This window comes from Platichthys flesus, chromosome 13, assembly GCF_949316205.1.
Source record: "Platichthys flesus chromosome 13, fPlaFle2.1, whole genome shotgun sequence".
Lineage (NCBI taxonomy): Eukaryota > Metazoa > Chordata > Actinopteri > Pleuronectiformes > Pleuronectidae > Platichthys > Platichthys flesus.
Genome location: NC_084957.1, coordinates 7,120,275 through 7,144,925, shown reverse-complemented (window position 1 = coordinate 7,144,925; position 24,651 = coordinate 7,120,275). Strand labels below are relative to the sequence as shown.

The 24,651-nt window shown below is 43.3% G+C and overlaps 2 protein-coding genes across 2 annotated transcripts in view; both read left to right on the top strand.

The window, feature by feature from the left end:
- The window catches only part of thsd7ba (thrombospondin, type I, domain containing 7Ba), a 128,622-nt gene extending 116,809 nt beyond the window's left edge, over positions 1-11,813 (top strand). The window contains exons 21-27 of the mRNA XM_062402751.1: positions 89-257; positions 3,202-3,375; positions 6,155-6,250; positions 7,397-7,479; positions 8,033-8,228; positions 8,698-8,785; positions 9,567-11,813. Coding sequence (XP_062258735.1) covers positions 89-257; positions 3,202-3,375; positions 6,155-6,250; positions 7,397-7,479; positions 8,033-8,228; positions 8,698-8,785; positions 9,567-9,648 — 888 coding nt within the window. The 3' untranslated portion in view covers positions 9,649-11,813. The remainder of the gene's footprint in view (positions 1-88; positions 258-3,201; positions 3,376-6,154; positions 6,251-7,396; positions 7,480-8,032; positions 8,229-8,697; positions 8,786-9,566) is intronic.
- Positions 11,814-16,424: 4,611 nt separating this feature from the next.
- On the top strand, positions 16,425-23,968 carry LOC133967084 (histamine N-methyltransferase-like). The gene is made up of 7 exons (XM_062402299.1): positions 16,425-16,566; positions 17,667-17,815; positions 19,317-19,369; positions 20,192-20,299; positions 21,844-21,974; positions 22,152-22,245; positions 23,154-23,968. Exons 2-7 carry the CDS (start codon positions 17,679-17,681, stop codon positions 23,513-23,515), a joined length of 885 nt encoding a protein of 294 aa, XP_062258283.1. The 5' UTR covers positions 16,425-16,566; positions 17,667-17,678; the 3' UTR covers positions 23,516-23,968.
- The last annotated feature ends 683 nt before the right edge of the window (positions 23,969-24,651 follow it).

Genomic DNA, 24,651 nt, shown 5'->3' with positions numbered 1-24,651 from the left:
TTCCCATCTGTGTTGTTTATAAATGTCTTATTGTCGGTGAATCTTAACAAGGTCATGTGTGTGTGTTTGTGTGTGTGTGTTTGTGCAGGGTGCAGAGTGCGGTGAGGGGCTGCGGAGGAGGAACCTGTCCTGCGTCGTCCACTGGGGCGACTGGCCCGAGTCTCCTCCTCAGCCGGTGGACCCGGAGCTCTGCGGAGACAAAGCGAGGCGGCGGATTCAGCAGCAGATGGAGCAGCCCTGCTTTGTTCCCTGTCCAGGTAAAACTCAAACAGCTCCTCCACTGTATTGACAGCCAGAGCGAGTGTACGCAGGGTCACCATTGATTCAATTTCATGAAAGACTACATCAATGATGCATTACTGGAGTAATTTTGGATTTATAATACCAACAGATATTTGGCCTGCAGGTTGACCTAACAATCAGCATATCATACTTTCTGCAAAATCAATCAAAGTCATTGATTAACTAATGAGCCTTTTATCCGATGTTCTACATCCAGTAATGACCGAGAAAAGAAACGACTCAATGTCCACAGAAGGTTTTTATTTTTCATCCTTTACCTCAAATCCTCCTCAGCAGCTTAAAACAAAGACGGATTTCACAGGCGTTCATTTGAAAAAAGCTTTGATGTTTTTTTCTGCACATTACTCAACAACACAGGAAGAAAACAAAACATGACAAATCATCCCGACTGGAACTATTAACTGATCCCACTGCTGTAGGTAATCAATCTGCCTACCACAGCCGCTCCATTAACAGCTACTGGGGAGGAACTCTTTATTGGGAAACTTACATTTTTACAATGCATTACATGACATAATCACAATTATTTTGAAAGTTCTGATGAGGGGAGCTCCATACTGTTATTAATATGAGTCTGTCATATTCTTGCATTAACCTAAATATTCATTAGACACAGTTACTGATGTAGTATACGTTGCATTAGGGAATAGTCTTCACAGGGCGAGTACTGTACTCTAGTTTTATTATTCAACTAGTACATTTTTATTTAAAAGCAAGTACTTAGTCACTTTAACTTAAGTTGAAATGTTATTGGAGTTCCTTTACTTCTTTACATTTTGGTTTAGTTATTTGTTCCATAACTCAAATGTTTCCCTTGTTCCTCCTCCACCATTGGCAGCCAGATATGAATTCTTGTGTGTTTTGAAGTGATTTATTTATTTAAAAACCAAACACATCCTGTCCTCTGCTGATTAAAATATGTGGTTTAAGATGTGATTTTGCAACGAATGCATGAAAAATGGGATCTGAATGTGAAAAAGCAGTAAAGTATTCTGAAACATGATATTGAATAAATATGTGCCGGGACCTACATTACAAATAAAACTGGGTAGCAAGTTGAAGCAGCTAAATATAAACGATACACATCCTGATGTACTGTACAGCTGCACTCGTGGCTGGAGAAATGAAATGCGTCAGGAGCCGGTTCAGATCAACTTGTTTTTCTTGCAATTTTTGGAACAGTGTCTCTGCATCCAGCGGTGCCAGTTTGTAGAACACATCAAACCCTACACAGTCTGTTTTCTGAGATGGGATAATGATCAAAGAGCACCAGTGTTGGCAGAGCCTGTGCCTGTAGCTGTAATTCGGCTGAAAAGAAAAAATAGATAGAATAAAAAATATTGGTTCAACCTGGCAGTGGCTGTGTGCGCTGGGCTGAATCTCAGCAATGGAGACGGCTGGATCGTGAAAAGTCAGAGCTACTATGATAAAGATTTAGACTGAACTAGTTGCTGGTGTTTTTCCTCCTTATGAGGAAGTAGACAACGAAGAAGTCGGTGCCAAATTCAGAGCTCTTCTCATTTTTGCACATTTGAAATCTTAGGGAAATTTTGGAATCAAGAAAGCTCCGGCATTAATCGATCTCTTTGGTTCAGGAATAATCAGCATATTGTGTGTTTTTTTTACATTGTGTCTGTGCTCAGTGAAATGGTTAATCATCATACAGTCGCCATAGCAACACAATCCCAGCAGATCAAAGACGACTGACATCCCAGTGATGCCAACCAGTGTTTGTCGTTTCATCCCTGTTTTTAGGCCACAGTGTGAATATAGAGTTCGCTGCGAGTGCGGCAGCGGCTGACCAGCTGACAGCTGTGACCTGCTTCACTTGTCACTGTCACACTCTCCACCTTGAAAAAAATCCATAATGAGGCCTTGTTGTGGTTGTAGAATACATATGTGGGATTTCCTACGTGGTAACAAAGAGGGCTCCTCAGATCTCCTCTTCTGCAGACACACCTCCTGCAGCGCTCGCCTCTCCTCCTCCGTCTCTCGCTCTCCTCTCTGATCCTCGCCTTGATCCATCACTCACTTTGATTGCGAGCCTTGGCTCAGGATCAGGACTGTTTGATGGCCAGAGCAGATGTGTACCAGTGTGTGTGTTTGTGTTGCGTTGTGTTGTGCGCTCCCGCGTCTGTTGGTGGGGTAGATGGGGGGCCTAGGGGAGCGGTTGTCTACACGCATGTGCTGTTGTGTGTGTGTGTGCGTGTGCTTGCGGTACACTGCAGCTTTGGCCACAGCGTGTCTCCACAGCGTGAGGGAAGCAGACAAAGTGGATCCGTGTGAAGATGAAACCTAATGAGATGCGTGTGTGCTAATTGACGTCCAGGGCAGAGAATCAGAGGCTTGTTCTGGCTGAGGAGCCGTGGCAGCAGGTGATATTATCACTGCAAGATGACCCTGTCAGAGATTATATATAATGGATATTAATGTCTGACCTTCATGGGAGCAAGTGTTTACGTGTTGTTTGTAGACCGACTGAGCAGATTGAAGCAGCATTTATACGCTATAACCGTTCCCCACACCAAATGAATTTTCCTTCCTCCCCTGAGACACATTTCAGTATTGTGTGTTGATGATTTTTTTTACAGTTGGGCTCCGCATCCCAACTTGTATTGTATAATTTATAACTCTGGTTGGCCTATTACTTCTGAATGCCCACTGGGCTGTCTGAGTAATTTGTTTTTGCATTCTGTACATTATCAGCTGCAGACGTGTGCTGCAGTTGTTTTTGATCTCTTTTAAATGTTCCAGCAGCCGGCGGGGGGGGGGGAGGAGCCGATAATATGATCCCCGAAACAGCGTCGGCAAGCTGAATGTAAACCTCCATTTGAGTATCTCCAAAAGAAAGGTCTTGGTGTTATTGACATCCCCCCCCCCCCCCCCCTCTTTTTAAAGGAGACTGCCATTTGACGGAGTGGTCCTCGTGGAGCTCCTGCCAGCTGACCTGCCTGGAGGGGCGGAGCTTCGAGACCACAGGTCGCCAGGCCCGCTCCCGAGCTGTGATCATCCAGGTCCGGGAGAATCAGGGCAGCTGCCCGCGTCAGGTCTTCGAGACGCAGCCCTGCAAAGGTAATGAGGGAAACGACGTCAGGCCTCAACCTATTTAAAGCAGACACAGATCATTAATGTTTTTATACTGATGATGCATCACATGAGGACTTCTGTATATAAATGATTGCACATGATGTTAATCATCACCCAATCTGGCAGCTCATCAGCTATTGTCTGAACATAAAGGAGCCACAGAGGGCGTTGTCCGTTATTTTGGAGCTTGTTGTGTAGACAGCAGATCTCCGGGCCTAGACTCATTCATTTTACAGCGTTTAAAGACCAACTAGTTTCCTTTATCACTCAAGTCAAAAAATGTTCGACCTTTGGCTCATCTCTATTAGCAGCTATCAGATAGTCAATGCATTTCAGTCACTGTGTGACACCTCTTTCATTCCCCACACAGACTCTCTACCTGAGGGCAATCCCCAGCTCAAACCTGATTGGTCAAACTAGAAAACAGAAACCATAAGGCGTCAATCCCCAAACCTCTGTCCCTCGTGAACAGATCACGTGCACAATCTGTATGTTGAGATAAATTATCCCTGAATGCTCTATTAGAGCTTCAAATTATGTTTCAGCTCATTGTTTTGCAACTTAACTCTGCTTTTTCCTCTGTTGCTGCTTTCAAAGTTTTGTTTGAAGCCGGAGGGGGAAAATAATCTAAAAAAACTAAAGTTAGCCTCTATCGGCTGAGCATGGTGGAGCATTTAGCAGCTAAAGAGCCAAGTGTTTCCCTCAGGAAGCAGTCCAAAGACGGAGTTAAAAAGGAGAGTGACTAATGGACTCGCATTCATCATTTGGCCAAATAACATGACACCGACCGAATGCTAATCTTGCTCCTTTGCTGTCGCATGGGTTAATCAACAGCTTGTTTGCTTTAAGTGCTGATACCGTGGTGTTAACGGTTTGTTACAACAGCCTCTAAGCTGACGAAACGAAAGATAGAATGAGAAAAAAAAAAGATAGAATGAGAATAAAAAGAAAATCATGCAGGTTTAATGAGCACTGCGGCCGGGTGAGGAGCCAAACCACCGGAGGTCAGCGAGAACTACAGTAGGTGTGTAAATCTGATCCTTACTCTCTGCGTATGTGGACCAAACAAACGAGGACCAGCTCAGCAGTGGAGAATATCAAGTGTGTGGGAGGTCAAGGCCCTCGAGGAGCTCCGCTTCTCCACGTGCTTCAGTCACGCTGCGTGTGCAGGGACTCTGAATGATGGGTCTTTAAGAACAAAAAAAGTCTCTGACGGTTTCATTGAAATTCTAACCCCCCTGCTGATAAATCTTTAGATCTGCTCACCCGGGCCTCGAAAAACAGTTCTATTTAATCCTGCTGTCCTCGAAGATACACTCGATCGGCATCAAGGAAACGTTACTTGTTTTTTTCATCGCGGAACACTCCAATGCCGTAATAGACATCACGGACAGAATGCTTCTTTTGGGTTTCTCTGAGCAATCACCTGTCTGTAGGGACCTTAAAGCTGATATAACCAGTGCCTTCAAAATGGCCGGCTCCGCAGTGAGACGTAGTTTTGTAACTTCAGCAGAGATGGCACTCGGGAAAATGAGAAATAAGATGAAAGGTTTATCAATCAAGTTTCATGAGATGCGATCTGATTGTCATCTAAGTCGCAGGTAGAGACAAATACAATGTGCTCCAGCAAATTGCACATTTTGGTACCTTGTGTTTCTATCGAACTCAGCCATCAAACCTTCTCTGATTGGTGGAGTGAATCCTTTGATTCGATGAGGAGGCAAACCTCCTGTGGCAGTTTCTGCAGATGAGACGTACACCACGTTGAAGAGGAATGTGGAACTCGCTGCAGAAGCACTTCAGCTCAGGCATGATCTCAGGGCGTCTTCAGTGAACAGCTCTCTTGAGGTCACTCCGCAGCGTCTCTATCGGTTTAAGGTCTGCGCTCTGACCGGGGGCCACTCCACTCGAGCCAGGTTTTCTTTTGTTTGAAGTCATTCTGAGGTTGATTCACTTGGATGTTTGGGTCGTTGAGCTGCAGCATCTCCCGATTTCTTCTGATCTTCCAGCTGTCCAACGTTCAGAGGCAGCACCAACTCATGATGCTCCCTGCACCCTATATTTCAATTAACATAATCTTACAAAAATAATAATAATAACTTGATTCATAGAACACTTTACAAAGTTCTTAATACCACGAATAACAATAATATGAATACCGCAAGGAGCCCCTCTATATGTAGAAATCCCTATACAGTAAAATGAGTGGGTGATTTTGGGCACAGCCTATGTTTTTTTTACAAATAAACAATATATTTTTTGTATACAAATATATACCCCAGAGTTTCTCAACCTCTCTATTCTTCAGATATATGATCTCGTATTTCATGACATACCTGAAAACCTCCACTGAACAACCCCTACCAACTCTCTTCTCCCTTATAAGACAGGTGCTTCTACAACTTGCGAGAAAAATGGAATCTGTCAGACACCCGTGGAGCTTACATGTGTGATTTCTAACTAAATTCCACATTTCACACGTCCTTTCCTGAGGTGTTTCCGCTTCCCCCAGGAAAATAAGACCCCTCCTTTCAAAAGAGGATATATGAGAGGTATCCAATTTATTTACCACCTCATTTCCTCCAGAGATCCCTTTGTCACATGGCCTCAGTGGAAAAGTGCCCTTTTCCCTTACACCACAAACACAATGAGACTTACTGTGAGATGAAGTAGCGTGGGCAGCAGAGGAATGCGGTGGTTAATGCTCACAGGGAGGGAACTGCTGAAGAGCCTCACCTCTGCCTCTTTTGTGCCACCGCTGCAGAGGGGAAGTGCCACAGTTACCAGTGGAGGACGGGGGGATGGAGCAACAACGAGCGGGTGGTGTGGTGTCAGCGCTCAGACGCCGTCAATGTCACAGGTGAGCCGCCGCAGCCTCCCCGGGCCGCTCACACACACACACACACACACACACACACACACACACACACACACAGACATGCTTATATAAATATGAATATCTATGTCTATCTGGCTTGGTGCAGACTGCTACTGAAAGTGTCCCAGTTCTGCCTTTGTTCCCCCGCACTGAGCTGAATCTGTGTGAACAGCAGAAAAACCTCCACGGCGTCTCATTTCTCAATCCGGCCCGGATCACTGGGATGTGTGCTACAGTGTCTGATAAGTTGATTGCTCAGGAAAAAAAGAAAGGTGGGATTTGAAAGTGATTCCAATAACAGAAAGTGAATCTTCCTCCATTCATCAAATTGAAAGAAAGCTGTTACCCAGCTAGGACGTTTTTTTTTTTTTTTTTGCAGAGATGCTCGAAGCCGGTGGTTTGAGAATAAACGTTGAGATAATTGAAAAGTGCGGAGGATACAAAAACAGATATTTCAGTTTACAATAATATCAAACTCTATGAATAATGCCCTGCAGTGGAAACAATCACTCACTCACTCTACCCCCTTGAAATAAACCTGATTACACATCATGTGTGTTTCTATCTGTTACACACCTACACAAATATGCACACAGGCCAATAAACCAAGAATAATTTGAGTGTTCCAGTCGAATTTAACACCTTATTTGAGCTTTCCATTTTTAGCGCAGTCTCTATTGATTCCCGGGCCCTCTCCCTCTTAACATAGGCAATCAATAAGGCAGACTCTGAGCCGGGAGGCATTCAATCCATATAAATATAATCATGCATTTGTATTTGTGGGAAGTGAAGCAGGCGTGGAGAAAGCGAACAAAGGTTCTAGGCGAGCGTGACGTGCCGTAAATACGTCTGAACGTGATCTTATCGCCGTAAGGAAGCGTTTCTGACAAATATGAGACCAGGAGGAATCACCTCCCTCCTGCAGAGGAAGGCAGGAGCCCGAGGCATTACTCTTGGATATTTTGACATGCAATTTTCCATGTTTGAATTAAAATGTTCACAGATTGATCAGGGACCCTGATAGGCAGCCGAGGCCATTAATCAGATGTGGCAGTACATTCATTTACTGATCAATGGGTACAGGTACAAAAACTAAAAGAAACCTTGTTGTTGTTTTTTCCCCTCCAGGCGGGTGTTTCCCGCAGAAGAGGCCCACCACGGTGAGACACTGCCATCCTCCGTGCGCCAAGCCCTTCTCGCACTGCACGCCGGTGAGATCGCCGTCCTTTGATCCGGCCGCTGTGATCTCTGCAGTTTCTTGCTTCTCCCTGCTGCTGCCGCCACGTTGTAAACAGGGAGCGATATGGATTTTGACAGATGACATTTTTAATTTCCAAGAACAGACCATTAAGGGGAAATCACATTAATAGCAATGAGCGTGGGCTCTGTGTCAGTCGGTGGCTACACCTGGAGGGTTTTGGGGAGGTGGGGGGGTGGGGGCAATGAAAAACGTGAAATAATCTAAGCTTGACGTTTTACTGCCCCTTAGAGTACCCTTCATGTTACTGCACTTAAAAGTGATTTTATTTAATTGAATTTCAGAAGTTTTTTATAGAGATTAAACGCCTTAAATTAATCAAATGTGAAACCCCCCCCCATCAATCTCTTAATCTGGCAAGTTTATTACCAGTGCTCAGAGGATTCTAGACTGCTCCCAGTACGTGACCACACAGACTGTTTTGTCAGCACTGTTTTGCAGCAGCAGGAAAAGCAACAATTACACTTGTCTTGTGTCGGCTATGAATGATGGTCTTCTCCTCGCAGAGCGGGGTGTGCGGGTGTGAGCGGGGCTACACCGAAGTGATGACCACGCACGGCTTCTTGGACTACTGCACCAGGACGCCGGGGGTGGACAACCACAAGAAAGCTGACGTGAAGACCAGCTCGGGAAGATTAAAACCGGGGCCGTCTCAGGCTCGCGACCTCTTCAACGAGTGGACCCTGCGACCAGTCGGCCCAGGTACTGAAAGCGAAATCGTCTCAACCAGCATGGCCTCCTGCTGCCTTTGAACCCCCCCCCCATTGCAGCTTCAAGCATCACAAGGCCGGGTCTGGCCTTTGTTCAGGGTTTTCACTCCTGGAATTATCATTATGGAGGAGTCTCTGTCTCTCTGTTGAATTTTTCTCATCAACTGCTCATCTGAACCTTTTCAAACCTGGTGCCTGAGTTGCTGAGGATCCCAAGGAGCTGCAGTGTTGACGGGGAAGATTTTTATTTTTTTGAGGGGATGAGCAGTTCTCAAGAAAAGCAAAAGCCAGAGACCTCCTCCATTTATTTTAACTTTATATGGTTGTTTCCTTTTGAATTCAGCCACAACCTGCTCCAGCTTGTCAGGCTGTCCACAGGTTTCCCCAGCTGTGCAGGTGAAAGGTTTACGATTAGGGAATATTCACAAAGTTGTCTTAAATCTACTGTTTGATTTGCACAGATGGAAGAGTGAAGCTGTGGGTTTACGCCGTGACCGCCCTTGGATTCATCGTGATACTCTTCATCGTTACCTTAACATTCCTGGTCTGGTATGTATGCATTATGTTGCTCTTTAATTCTTCCCTAAGCACAATTTAATGAGCAAGGCTAAATTTGAGGTCTCACACTGTAGATTAGAGCCAGCTGAACACTGAGGAGCAGACGAACATAGAGAATTCATAATCATTAGAGAGAAAATCTTTCATGCATGAGTCATAGACTGGTGAAAAATGAAAGGAACCAACCAAAATAGAGCGTCTTAGACAATTTTTTTGCCAAATATAGTGGTTGAGAGCTCTGTCTTGATCATAAACAATAAAGATGGAAGACATGACCGGTCCCAAAAGTGAGGCCGGATCCGTCTCAGTCTATTATGTCTGGCCCCACTATAGCTCATAAACTCCACTTCCTCCATGTTAGCATATGGGACATGGGCAACTAAAATGTCAAAGCACACGCTTGAGGTAGTTCTTATGATGCTGATTGTGCAAGTGCTATGTTTGGTTTAAGTTAGTTATTTGAAGCTGTATAAACCAGATGAAACATCATGATTGACAGCTAACAGTGACACAAGTGGTCAAGCGTGTGTATCACCAGGACCACGACACCGCAGCGACACTCCAGGATCGATGCTGGCTCTGGTTTCCAAATTTTGTCAAAAGCTCAATATGGCCACTGACCTGTATCCGATATATTTAAAGTCCATATCTGCAAACAAAAACATATAATTCATGTATTGAAAACCACTTTCATGTCTAATGAGGACATTGTCACCCCTGTGTATATTCCACACCACAAATTCTGTGTTTTTTTGTTTTCTTCTTTCCCCAGTAAGCCATCCAAAACCACCAAGACGTGTCCTCCACCGCAGAAGCCCTTGACCCTGGCCTATGACGGTGACATGGATATGTAACCCGGCTGCTGCTATACCTCACAATTACACGCCCGGCCTCTGACGGACTCCTCACTGCGTTCTGACCTGTTTGAGCTGGGAGACGTTTTTAACAACTGTATTGCAAAAATAGAGCTAATGGACGAAGCTCTCATGTGATCTGCTGCTGAGAGGCGACTTAGCCCGGAGGTTCTGCGGCAGCCATCTTTCCTCCAGGAAGAGGAGGACCAAAAGCTGAGCGGACATAGGATCTTAAGGGACCTGTAGTTTCTTTTTCTCAATTGCTTGCAACATGAACACATAGTTGAAGCACAGCTTGCAACCCACAAAAACACAAGAACTCCTGAAAAGCAAAAGACAAAGTGGATCCGCAGGTGTCCCCCCCCGGGGGTATGAGGGGCCTCCTGGTTATTTGTCTCGTGTGTGTGTGTGTGTGTGCGTCGTGAGGGGGACGGAACATCTCGAGGCAGCCGTCACTCGAGACATTAAAAAGGACGATGGAGCATTGACATTTGAATTTGTCTCATTAGTGCTGGATCTTTGTAAAGAGAAAATGTCACAAGCCTTTTGGGTAAACAAACAGCCTTTTTTTCAATCTCTGAGAATGAACAAGACACTTTATGCACTATGTTAGTGCTGATTCCCTTTTTTCTTTTCCTTTCAGACGACTTTTTCTAGTGTTTTAATTGTAATGCAAGTTGTTGCTGTCAGATTGTGTTTCGTTGATGATGCCATATGTTGTGTATATGTGGAAACCAAAAGCAGGCTTGCCTTGAGTTAAACGATTCAACGATGCAGTAAATTCTCCTCCCTGATGCTCATGAAGACACTCGTCCACCGACGACTCAAATTAAGGAACGATGTCAGAAACTGTGTGAACGACTGCCGGGGGAAAAAAATGCCCGCCCTGGTGAGAATCGCGGCGCAGGATCAACCGACGGCAACGCTGACGGATTCTTCGAATGCAAGTTATCAAATACCAGCATGATGATGATCGTACCTCATAGACACTTCATTCTCATTAAAGGCGAAACAGAGCAGCACCGATCCACCAAAAACACATACGAGAGCAGACAGGACCAATTATCCACTGGATCACAGGTTTCATCTGATTGAATAATACTCCATGCCTTTTACAAGGACGTCTTACTCTAATCATTTTCTTTTTTTACGACATTTATTCAACCAATTGTAGAAGTAAATACGAATTAGGCTGGTAGAGCGCAAGGATGCAGGCTCGTTTTTTTAACAGTTTTTAATATTTGTTTTGCACCATGAAGATAGGGCTCGAACACAGCAGACACCAAATATTTGTCAGCACAGTTTAATTGTGAATTATTTCTCGGGCTCATGCATGAATTTGTTTTCTTTTATTCAGGCCAAGGGTTTCGTTTATTTAAATTATAACTTTTGTTTTATTCAGATTTCCATGTAGTAAGGCGTCCAGGATTTGTTTAGCACCAAAACATCATCCAAAATCAGCTTTGTGGATCGGAGGTTCTTACCCCATTACACCATTCCGCCGCGGATCCTCCTGAGCGTCCCTCATGAAACCCAGTGGAGAATTAAATTCCTAACACTTGGTGCTGTCCACTCTGACCAGAGTTTTTCCCTGTTTCTCCTTTTGATTCCACAAACTTTGGATTTGGTCTTGTGTCATCCGACCTCCCTCTGAATGTATTTTACCAGACATAATCTATAATCTTAATGGTTGTGCAAATATGGCTGTTACATGCTGTAACAACTGTACGTCAACAGCTGATTGTATGTAGGCATGCTTGATTCCTTTTGGCAGAGAGTGCTCCAAGTGGCCTTGATAAGATTCTGTTTTACCAGTTGCCAAACATTTTAGAGTGGTTTCTTTTGGGCTGGTGTTTCTTCAGCTGATGAAGGGGCCACGCGGTGAATATGAGGTCAATGTACAACTTATATGTGAGGTGTTTTACATTTTTACATAACATGGCCAACTAATTAAAAAAAAAAGTTATTTGGTCACATTCATATTATGAAAGTATGAACAGCCTCTGACCTGATGAAGAGAAGTCCTCTGAGTTATGTCCCGGAAAATATCTGAAAGTATGAAATCATCCATTGTTTACAGTGCCATGCTATTTGTGTTACTATTATGTGTACATGGAGAGCTGGACAAAAATGCAAATAAATTGTGAAACAATGTGAAAATAAAATGGTGCATACCCTCTTCTCCTCGTTGCACACCTTCCTAGTTCAGACTCGGTGGAATATGTTTTACGAGAGACGCTCCGTCCTTCTGTGATCTTCATCGGCTCCTTGACTCTCCAGTCCTGATAAATTGTAATTACCGATGCCGGCTCCGAGGCAGAGCCTGGAATAGATGAGCATCTGATAAGATTCATCTCGCCCTGCAGGCAGATTCCCAGGCTGATATTCCCCGGCTGCCCGCAGGTTGTGGGGGGGGGGAAACGGTGCTTAAATCTTTTGTTCTCATCTAATTCATTTATTTAAGACTGTCACTTTTGTTTAAGAGATGGTTGAATTCAAACGCTTTTGTCATGGCCATCTGATCTGTGGCAAAGTCGCGGGACCGATCTTGTCGTGTCCAATTTGTCTCGTGTTTTTTCACCCTTGTGACACTTTTTGCAGGTTTCGGTGAAGTTATGTGAACGGCTTGGCAACGACAGAGTCTGGATTTAATCAGGACTCATCTGTTACAAGCGAGATGGCTCATCCTAATGAAATGCAGCATGCTGACGTTTGGCAGAGCAGAGTGAGAGCTTAACGAATGTTTTGTAGGAACGATGCGTAACCTCTTAAAGCATCAAGTGTTTATTAGTATTACTGGTTTATTGTGTGATTGTTTGTATCCCACCAGAGTAGCGGTGATCCCACAGATGTCATCTGAGGTGGAGGCCGCTCACTGGAGGTCAACAGCGGGAATCAAACCAAAAATGACAGTTGCATGTTGTTTATGTTCTACTAATCTACTAAACTCACCATCCAGTCAAGGTTAATGAGTAGAACTGATGTCTTCTGAAGACAAAACAACAAGGGCAGTTAACTTTGCCTTTATGAACTTGCCACAAAGCAAACTACATCTGGGCTTTGATGGTGAGGTTTATGGTTTACGGATGGATGGTCTTTATAAGTGACCAGTCCAGGTTGTGCCCGCCTGTCGCCCAATGGCAGCCGGGCTTGGCTCCAGCCCCTCCCATCCAATGGATGGATGGATGGAAGGTTTTTACAAGTCCATTGCTGTCTCATAAGATTCACAACTGTCTCATTTAGCATTGTTTTGGCTGTTTGTCTAAGCCGTGCTTCTAGAACCCCCAACAGGTGAGAACTTGTGAATTAGCTCAGAATCTACTTGATATGTTGTCATATTTTTTCCCAGATTATTATGGTTTCCAGAGGCTGAACCTCCCCTCACCTTGATGATCCCTTTAACTTATCCCTTCATCATTATAGGGACATGATTAATGTAGTGACTTTGTTCCTCCCTGAGCCGTTAAACTAGCATCATCATCATCATCAGGACCATCGTTCAGCTCAGACCACCACCGTGTCGAAGAGCAGCCTAACAGGGCGCACGGCTGTAGACTGTTGTTAAAAATGACCTTTATGTAAAGCATTACTGTGGGGGGGGCGGGCAGGTGAGTGGGTGAGGGACGAGGTGGCGTGTGGCTGCCAGGAGGGAGGCGTGGAGGTGCCTCAGGGGAGGGGCGCCAGGCCAGGTGATTAGCACAGCTGTCACCAGCGAACTAATCACTGCCTCTCTCTTGCGGCCAGATGCCCCCCCCCCCCCCTCCCCCCCCCCCCGCCCTCATCCTTATTATATCATCGCACAGATAAAAGAAGCAGCAGCAAAGTGGGTGTTTCATTTTTCATGTTGGTTACCTCCTCAGTTATAAACACCGACCTTGTCAGGACCAGTAGACCCCATGGTGAGATGAAGCCTGGTCATTTCTGAGGGTCCTGGTTAAAGTTCGGTTCTGGCATGAATTGGTCATGGTTAAGGATAGGTTTAAAGTTTTGGTTAGAGGCTGTCCACAATGATTGGGAGTCGATGAACAATGCTAACAAGGATAGCTATGCAAACCTTTTTGTGTGTATGTGTGTGTGTGTGTGTTTGTGGAGGTCTGTTTCTACTTACGTCACTGTGAGAACCATTCTGAGCATAATCCTTCAGAGGGAGGACATTTTAGGGTCGGGTTAGGGTACGGATCAGGGTTAGGCATTTATGAAGCTACAGGGAATGCACTATGCCAGAGTGTCCTCGCTAAGAAAGGACTGTGCGCTCGTGTGTGTGTGTGTGTCAGTCAGTTTCTTTGATCCTGATAAATATCCAGCAGTAAATTAGACTGAGTTAGTCAAAACAGATTTCTGCTTCAGCAGCTACGAGAGGGATTCGATTACAAAGATGTGAATCTCAGCAGAAAAACTGATTTATCCTCACTGATTTCTCGTCTTGTGGTAATATTTTCCTAATTATTCGAAGGGCGACACATCTGAGAGGGTGAAGGAACAGAGGTGCACGTTGAGGAATGGAGAGATAAGCTCATCATCATGTGCTCGATAGAAAAGGACTCTGAAGTTCAGCCTGGCTTGAGCTCAGTCAATACAGGACAGAAAAACAGGTCAAATAAGGTGAAGTATGCTTCTCACCTCATCCTCTGGCAACAAGTTTTTAACAAGCGGATCATTGAATTTTGGACATAAAAAAGGTCAAATGATACAATGCTGCAATTTGAAGTTCATTTTCTTCTGGGCAGAGAAATGTAAATGTATCACACAGGAGCAAATTAAGATACAAATTCAATTACGTTAAAAAAGCTGTTACCATTGCCAGTAGTTTGTATTTCATCAAGAAAGACTTCAGGTGAAAAATTAACACAATTTAATGCTTTGCACAATAAGAGATGAAAGGAATGTGATTTAAATGAGAGTCCATTTGGCCCTTCAGACACTTTTTGATGTCACCAAGGTTGCGGGGATATTGGAGGCTGGAGGTGATTAGGGAGGAGGAGGAGGCTGGAGGAGGACGAGGAGGAGGAGGAGGAGGAGGAGGTGGGGAGGAGGAGGGTCATAGCGAATCACTGAAATGACAGCTGACAGCAAGCGAGAGGAGCAGATTTACACATTGACAGTAACAACGTGATTGACTGATTGAGATCCTGACAAAATCGGATTGGATTATTCTAAACACCCAACAAGAGGCAGGGAGGATGAGAGAGAGAGAGAGAGAGGAGAGAGAGAGAGAGAGAGAGAGAGAGAGAGAGAGAGGGAGAGAGAGAGAGAGAGAGAGAGAGAGAGAGAGAGAGAGAGAGAGAGAGAGAGAGAGAGAATGACACTTAGAGAGACTCGTCCTAAATGAATTCACACTTTGCTTCATTCGTCAAAAACAGAGCAGAACTGTGACAAACTCCCGAAACAAGGTCCGCCTGCATCCAGGGGCCCTGAGCTACCCTGACCCTTCACTGAGCTCTGTGGGAAATGTCTTAAATTAGATCTAGTGACAGTCTTCGGACTTAACAATACATCATCATAGACCACTATAGGCTCCTAAAGTCATATCTGCCTAAGCTTCCCCCGCTGGAGCATCTCTTCAGATGTGCTGTGCGGCATAATTTCAATCTAATTTGAGTCCTTGGCCTAGTTCCTGACTATCTGACATAATAACCAGTGGGAGTACTGGGTGTCACAGACAGAGCGAACACCGTGGCATCTCCTTCAGTCTCTGTTCTTGAAGTTACTCATTCAGCTTGTTTTCATGAGTATATTGTGAAAAACATCTTATATAGTTTGTCTTTATCGTGTACGTTTTAGGAGCGGATCACTGCAGAGCTCACATTTCTGCTGACCTTACCCAAAGCACAGATCTGAAGATCCTCTGGTTGTTAAAAATGCACCGGTATCCGTTTAATGAGAAAACCAGGTAACAGAGACTCGGAACAAATCCTGATAAATATCGTGTCTGTTCCTATTATGCAACAATTTGGTGTCTTTGACATGATGGATTACTTCCTTAAATCAATCCTTGCAGCATTATACATTCAAATATATTGCAGATTATTATCATGTGACTTCGTAGTGAATTAAATTTGTCTGTCTCGACTGGCTTAGCTGCCCCTGTAAAGTTCTTTCTGATGACTCCTTCTGTATCAAACACAGATTATAATCCAACCGTAATCTGAAGGGTCACCCTATAGAGCCATAGATTTAAACAGACTGGAACCTGCGCTTACTAACGAACTCTGACAAGGAGATTATGTTTTTAGCAGTCGTACGAAAACTATACGACAGATTACAACGACTACTTGGTGGAGGGATGCGTTATGGTTAAGGTTATGAACTCAATACATTTTGGTCTCGCTCTGCTTCAGGGGACGGAGCCAAGTTTTGCTTTTCACTTTCTTAGTCATATTTATAAATGTTTGCTTTGAGGTCATATATGTACAATGTTTACGCCTTAATGTCCGCTATTGACAAGGTGCATCCGCGGACCCTTGGACACATTACGTCTGCTAGCTTAGCCACTTAGGTTTAAAAGTTGGTGTAAATATTCTTGTTTCAAGATGAATACGAATGTCACGTCTTGCTGACACTTGGATGACACCACACAAGCAGTATGGAGCCAATTCTGTTTCTTCTGTTGTTTTATTACGTCTGAACTCTTGGTCACCATTGTCTTCAACTGTATTGGATTTGGCTGCTACAAAGTTTATCCTCTGACACCTGTGAATGTTAATTTCTGGGTGAACTATCCCTTTAAGTAGTATGTCGTGTAACTAGGTGGATCGTTTCTCTTGGAGTCTCCGTGCAGAGGAAGCAGTGGGAGGGTTTCTCTCTCTCTCTCTCTTTCTCCCTCTCTCTCTCTCTCTCTCTCTCTCTCTCTCTCTCGCTCAGGCTGCACATCTAGACCTCAGACTGATCGTGACGCAGACTCTCGGCTCTGCGAGACATGTAAGTGGACAAATGTGCTTCTCTCTCCGTGTGTCACACAGTAAACACACACACACAGTAAACACACACACAGTAAATCTACACGTTCAGCTGGAGCGAGCAAACGACAGTAGCCGTGGAAGGAGACGTGAATGTGCGTGTGTGTGTCTGTGTGTGTGTTGTGCACGTGTGACAGATACAATGTAACCGCTCACACAGTAAAGATTACCAGCGGAGACGGTGAAGCTGGTTTTGCTTTGGGAGAGACTGGTTGTGCAGGGATCGATTGAGACTCCCTGGGTGGAGGGACTGTGTGTGTGAACGTGACTTCGTGGGGACACAAACACACTGTGTTGATAGAGAAACAGTGTGAAGACACTGACGTGTTGTGTATTTGTGACAACATGTTTTATTGTGATCTGGTTTTAAGCTTTTGTCTCATGTCACAGTTCTGTATCTTTGCTCTATGACCTCTATGATCTAATTGTGTTTTTTTTTATCTTCCATTTTTTATTTCAACTTGAAAGATGATGTATTATAGTGTGTGTAATAATAATAATAATAATAATGAATTGTAATGAGTTTGACAAAGTGTGATACTAATTGTAAATAAATGATTTATGTAGCACCTTTCAAACCAAAGTTGCAGTTTACAAGTTAAGAATTAAAGGCAAACAAACTGAAGCTAATTGAAGGCAACAATAAGACACAGCTGATAATTGTATTCTATATTTTTTGCAGTTTTTTATGATTTATTTATTGATATTATATGTCTTTACCGATATGGATCTATAATTCTGAAATTAAGCTTTTCTCTATAACATAAAATAATTGTTAGTGTAGATTAAGATGTGTCCAATCTTCAACATGTGAACTAAATGTGGAAAAGGAACGTGTTCGATCTGTTATTGATTGACTTGAGTTGGTTATATAATGTCGTGTATGACAGTTGAAAAGTTAGACTTTAAGTTGGAGGGCAATTAATGTTCAGCTGCAACAGCATCAGTGGTGCAGCTCAAACAAAACAGGAAAACGAAAAGAGAAACCACAAACAAACACATTTCGTAGATTTGCATTCTGACCTTTGTTGGCAGTTGATGACACTAGTTTATCTTTGCCAGATTCCATGTGCCATGGCATCTCCACTGAAGTGTCTGGTTGAGGACGATAGCAGGTACCTGAAATCCTTCCAGCTCTTCCTGGAGCGCTCCTCTGAGCACCAGTGTATGCAGGACTTCATCCACAACACGCTGCCAGACATCCTCGCCAGGTATGAGTGAATTCATAACCACTTTCCACAATAGACCCGAATACATCAGACTCCTGCTGAATGTAATATGTGAGAATAGAATAGTCGATCGTATTCAAAATGAGACTCTGTACAAATGCAGTATTGTTGCAGTATTGGAGTTTAACCTCAACATTTTTGAACAAGTTTAGAAAACTTGACTTGTATAACACGATGTATATCATCATATAACCGATGTACAGCATAACCTATCTGGAAGAATAAAGTTTGAAACTTCATACAAACTCCATTAGTGCTCAACTGATAGTAAGTAAAGTAACTGAGACAGTGTATATTGCTAATGACCCACATGGCCGCTAATAATACATAGAGTAAAACATTACAAAGTACATGGGTTGTCCACATGTTGGCACTGACAACTTTGAAAAGTTTTTATTTTTATACAGAAAATAATAATTCTGGATCAGCAAAACTCTCAAAGATGGATATAATCCTGAAAGATCACGTCAGACTGTAGTGAACACATATCTAGTGTTGATCACATAAAGCGAGGAAACTAACTTTTAAGCGTCAGAGAGTGGAAAACTGTGAACATGAAAATTGAGACGGCAATGAAGGAGGATAAAACAAGTAACTTCTTCAATGTGCTGAACAAAAAGACAACACCAGAATTTCTATTAAAGGAGCCATTGATACCATTGATTAGTTTCTGCCTCATTAGCCGTTAGCTGGCAACTATCAAAAACCTCCACAGTTCAAACAGAACATCTGATCACCCAAATTCAAAGGATAGTATCACATGCGCTGCTTTCAATTTGATATGAATCAGTTTATATCCAATGATAATATCAGTATTATTACTGAAGACGATATTATGATTATAGCAGTGTTAGATGTTTGAGATCGATTCCAAAAGAGAGCATGTACTGTTTCTATTGAGGAAAGTTTTAATCATTTCCCTGACAAAGGCACATGTATGAACAGGCTGAACAGTGTGTACGTGCCTGGGAGCGGGAGTTAGTCATTCACTCTCTTGTTTAACTATGTTGATATAGGCTGTAGCAAGTGAAGGCCATGCTGCGGAGAACCAAGCCAAACCCTTCTTCTCTGTGTGTGTGTGTGTGTGTGTGTGTGTGTGTGTGTGTGTGTGTGTGTGTGTGTGTGTGTGTGTGTGTGTGTGTGTGTGTGTGTGTGTGTGTGTGTGTGTGTGTGTGTGTGTGTGTGTGTGTGTGTGTGTGTGTGTGTGTGTGACAAGTAAATAAAAAGTGTGGTTCAATGGCGTCATTAAAAAATCAAGACAGCGACTGACAGACTGCGTGGGGGCAACAATCACAGCCTCAGTGTTTGGAGGTTCTCCAGACACTAGTTCGGTGTCGGGCAGCATCGACAGTTACAAGCCACCAAAATGTAAAACCGCATTTGGCAGCCTGCAGGAGGTGAATTTTGAGTCTTGAGTTTTCTGTAGAGTCTTTTCTTATTTCTTTCTTCTTCTCCTCCTTCTCCTCCTCTGCTCTCTCCTCAGCATCGGAGGTGGAAAGTCCCATCTGAATGTCATCGGAGTAGGAAGTGGAGCCGGTAAGAGCCCAGGTTTTTATAGGACACTTTTCCACTGCTGAACTTATGTTCTGTGTGACACGTTAAATAGCAGCAGTGTCCTCTGCGGCAGACAGCCGAGGTGAGGTTGGTGTTGTTGCATTAGCTCGCTGTAACCGCTCCGATTGCACTGCTGTCATTTATGGCCCCGGCACTAAAAACCTTTTACCCTTATTATCACTGTCAAGGGTTTGTAAGCGTCTGTCCGGCCGCCAGATTAATCTTTAACCTCGGTGCAGACGAGGCGACCTCACCGCGCTGTAGTTTTACGGCCCATTGTTTCCAGGGCTCATGATACAGCAAGGTTAATTTGATCTTGAGCAAAGTGACTACTGGCCCGGGAGGTGCTGTTTACCCTCCCCCCTGTGTCAAAGCCAATTTAATTTACCTGAGCTGTCATGTTGGTATCATAATGGAGCGCGGCTGCAGATCCTCTAATGGACTGTAAAGTCTCTCTGAACGACCGCAAACTCCCCAGTAAGTTATTATGGGATCTAATCCGAGAGAGGTCGACATCTCTCCGCGTCGGCTCCTCCGCTGACAAAGATTCCTTCGTACGTGGCGACTTGTCAGCTTCAGTCCGACCTGGAACAAAGTCGATGTTAAAGAGAATATCATAGTGGTGACCTGTTCCATTGGCACGGCAGCATAAGTGCAGCCTCTGCACAACTGCCCATTACTATCTGTTATTTCCTTGTCCCACTTGGACGCGAGCATCGAGATGATGTGCTCGTCTTCAGAGTTCTTTTTTATTATTTTTCTAAAAATGGGTGGTTTGAAAAAACAAGTGCTTCATACCTGCAGGTGAGATTGACCTCAAGATTCTCTCTGAGCTGCGGAAGAAGCACCCAGGGGTGACTGTGGATAACGAGGTGGTGGAGCCCAGCAGCCAGCAGCTACACAACTACAAAGGTACGGCCTCTGTCCACACACACACACACACAGACACGCTCTCACACATACACACACTCTCACAAATACCGCACAATCATACTGCGTCTGTATATCCACATACCCATCAAAATATGTTTCAGTATTTAATTTAACAGGAAAAAAAGAGGTGTCGTTCTACTTACTGTATTTCTTAATGGTGATTTTTCTGTTTTTCTTAAAGCAGCTCATGGCTTTCACACTCATGCATTAGTAATACAGGCATCCGTGTAATAGGAGGAGGAGTTCCTTCAACCACCTCACCTCCTCAAGCCCTTGTGTCAGCAAGTATTCAGCCCTCTGATGTGTCTTTGATTCAAACTCTGAATCCCCAAATGGCTCTGAGTCGGCTGCAGATCCACGATCGGCTCCTGACGGCTACTCTCATATTCACATCGTGTATTTCAAAACCCAGAGCCAATGAAAGTTTCTCGATAAACTTCCGCTTCCTCATTATTTCATCCTTCGGCCGCTCAAAGGCAGCTGCTGTGTGTGATTTCAGACTCGTGACTCATCCAGACAGTTCATCAGGTGCTTGTGTAACGGCCGTGCACTCTCTCTATCAGGCTGTGTGATGTAACAGCCATTAACCCTCACCTCTGTAGTCTGGTTAGAAGAAGTCATGTGAGGTTTCTAACATCCAACTTCTTACTAGTAAGATTCAGAATTTGCTGAAATAAATGACCTCTTAAATATAAAAGCTAATTTATTCTCATGCAAAGCCAGGGACAGCATACAGTGGACTGGTAACATTATGAGGGCCAGCAGAGGGAGCTCACGCTACAAACAATGCCTCCAGTCCCAGTTTGGAACTTATAATACGTTATAAACAATATTAAGTATTAAATGAAGATGATGACACTTAATAGAATGTAATGATAAATGATGGCAAGTGGAATCATTAACCATGCTACACATAGTATCATAGGTTTATTTTAGAAATGTCTTTCTTGTAAAACTTCTATCCTCACTTTTCCTTGTGCCATGAATTTTGGTTCTGTTGTGGTGTGTTCAACATAGATGACACAGTAAATTACTCCATGAAAATGCTGTGGTTTGAATTACTGCTTTGTAGGAAGACTTTTGCATATTTGCACATTTAAAACTTGCAGTCGATCACTGAAGACCTTTTGCATAAACTGTACTGAAAGATATACCATTGTTCTAAAGCACAATTCTAGTGTAATAGTTTTTCTTAAAATAATTTCCCCTTAATCAGAAATATAATAGAACCAAAAATGACCTCTTGATGGTGCCAATTGGTTTCCATTGGTATTTATGAGGTGTGATCAGGGTCCAAAGCAGTTGTCATGGCCTAAAATTAGTCACTGTAGTAAAATCTAATTCCATGTATTCCAGTATGACTTTATTATATAATATAGAGAGTTTTAAATAATGATTTTTTTCAGGCTACATGTTGTGTTTCTGCAAAGTGTGGGATATAGCAACGTGTCATTTTCACAAAGCAAGTTGGAATAAAAACAGTGACGTGTGAATTACAGCAACTGTTTTTCCCATGTGTGCAGTTTTAGTGTCCCAGAAACCGGAGCTGGATTTCATCAAATTCTCCTGGAACAAGATGACATCCTCTGAGTTTGAGGAGCACTGGAAAGTGAAGAAGATGACAAAGAAAGCCGACTTCATCCACATGATACAGGTCTGTGTTTTTTTTCACAATGCGGCGGTTCTGTATTTTTTGACACATCCAGGTCATAATCATCTGGTCGTGCTGTGCAGCAATTAATCCCATTAGAACATCTGTCTAACGCGGCACTATAATTGGACTCTGTATGACTCTAGTCACCAGCTCATTATCTGTGGTGAACATCGACAGATGCTGTACTATGTGAAGGATCCTGCAGCGACCGTCAACTTCTTCCAGAGTCTCCTCGACAAGAATGGGAAGCTCATCATCATCCTGGTCTCTGGTAAGTGCACGGATCATCACATTCTATCCATATGTGGTGAGTAGTGCTGCAGGCGGTCAATGTACTGATCCTCATGCTTATACAGGACATGCAGTTCATATAGGGATGAGAACCAGTTCAACCATGTAACTCAGTGAGAAACTACCACCGCTGAAACATAGAGGAAATCCCTCTCTTGCATTCTGGTGTACACTTTACACTTTTCATATGGAGAAATACTCTATTCCAATATTTATGATATTTTGGCTTCTGTTAATGTGGCCTTTTAATTTGCAAACCTTCATCCATCGCTGGCAGCACGACTCAGGAGATGCTCATGTCAATCTGTCAGTTGGTCGGTTCACCACTTTGGTTCAGACTGGGATCCATCAACAACCATTGAATGTGTTTTTTATGAAAGTTGGTTCAAACAGTCAAGGTCCACAAACAATGAATCCTACAATGAGATCTCCTGACTTTTCTCTTAGTGCCACCAGCAGGTCAAACTTTTAATTTATATAGGAAAATATCAAAACATCCAGTTATTGCTAATTAGCAACTTACACACATCTTAACTCGCTAAACTAAGTTGGTGCCAATGTTGGACAATACCTGATAAAGATCTGCATGGTGCAATTTCATGCTTGCATGCAAATGTTAGCATTTAACTTAAAGCACCACTGTGCTGTGTCTTGCTATTGACTGACAGAGCTGCTAACGTGGTTCTAAGACTTGATGTCATTGGACACCAAGTCAAATTGAGCCTGTTCCAAAAACACATACATGACATGTAATGGCAGATGACACTTTGGAGTTGGTGTGTTAACGTGATTGTCACATTTATTGTATTAATCGTGCTACAATTTGGGACCAAGGATACAGACTTGGTTGGCAAAGTCCACTTAGTGCTGTTTTCATGTCTATTCCAGAGGTGAGTGGTTGGGGGAAGCTGTGGAGAACCTACAGGCACCAGCTCAGTTACTCAGAGATCAGTCAGTGTGTGACCACTGGAGACATCAAAAGCATCCTGGACTCCGAGGGAGTGAGCTACCAGAGCTACGAGCTGCCGTCTCAAATGGATATCACCGAGTGCTTCACTGAAGGGGATGAGAAGGGGGAGCTGCTGCTGGACTTTCTCACCGAGGTGCTGGACTTCAGTAAGACGGCCTCGTCCGAGCTGAGAGCCGGAGTCCTGGAGCTGCTCCGACACTCAGACTGCAGCACGGAGTCCAACGGCAGAGTTATCTTTAATAACACCCTGGGAGTGATAGTCCTGGACCAGCTCTCCTGAATACACTCTGTAATGTGAACGTGAGATTTGCACTGTGATGATAACATCGTTTTAAAAACATTATTTAAAATGACATATTTTTAACAAGCTCTTAGCATATGTGGGAAACGCCTTGTCTTGGATTGTCTTGAACTTACTGCACTAAATGAAACATTTCAAGTTAAATTTTGTATGTTTTTTAATAACAATTATATTTGGTTGATACAATATTATTTATTAATTCTATATGATCTTCTACGCTTGTGCAAAATGAATATGGGCTAATTGTTTGTCTCATTATCACGATCCTCTCAAATTCTCCAGCAAATGTGAAGATGAAGATCAGAGCTTCGGATTCTTGCACCGCATCATTTTAATGGGAGCAGACTGTGCTGCCAACACCATTACACAGCTGCGCTCGTTGGATCATGATATGTTGGAAATATGAAAATAAATGGGAAATTGAAAATGCCATATTTTCCATGGAGCTGGAAGTTTTAATTTTAACTAAGCTGAATGCTCCTGTGAGAGTGTGTGTAGCATTTGGATTTAGCTGTTGAATTTACTTGCAAAGTTAACTTGATGTGGTTCTTTCTAAACTAATTCTCCTGTAAGGCTGTGGCTGAGGGGGTAGAGCGGTTGTCCAGAAGGTTCAGGGTTCAATCCCAGTCTTCTTCATATGCATGCCGATGTGTCCATTGGTGTTGGACCTTATAGAAACAAGTGCTTCCCGTACACACACTGGCAATAAACTGTACTGTAAAGCACTTTGAAATCCCAATAATCACTGTATAAATACAGACCACGTAGCTAACTGACTACATAACCCATATGTTATTATATTTTTAAAACAACATATCTTTTCACCTGTATGTGTGATAAGAACAGGCTGATACAGGCCGTATATTGGTTAGATAAACAGAGACTCAATGCTCTTATCGTCTGTTATCACCCAGAACAAACGTTCGTGAATTAGCTGAAGTATTGGCGCCATCTTGAGGGCAGTAATAGTAACTGGACTGTGAAATACAGGGATGGGCATATAATGGGTCCAGATACAGTACATATAAAACGTATTAGCAGATCATTGACCACGGTCACAGTCAAAAATACAAAAATAATAATAAATGAATACATCTGCTTGACACACAAATATA

Coding starts and splice junctions, on each gene's coding strand:
- LOC133967084 (XM_062402299.1), top strand. CDS start 17,679: ATGGCATCTCCACTGAAGTGTCTGGTTGAGGACGATAGCAGGTACCTG. Junction 17,816..19,316: donor CTGCCAGACATCCTCGCCAG/GTATGAGTGAAT, acceptor CTCTCTCCTCAG/CATCGGAGGTGGAAAGTCCC. Junction 19,370..20,191: donor CGGAGTAGGAAGTGGAGCCG/GTAAGAGCCCAG, acceptor TCATACCTGCAG/GTGAGATTGACCTCAAGATT.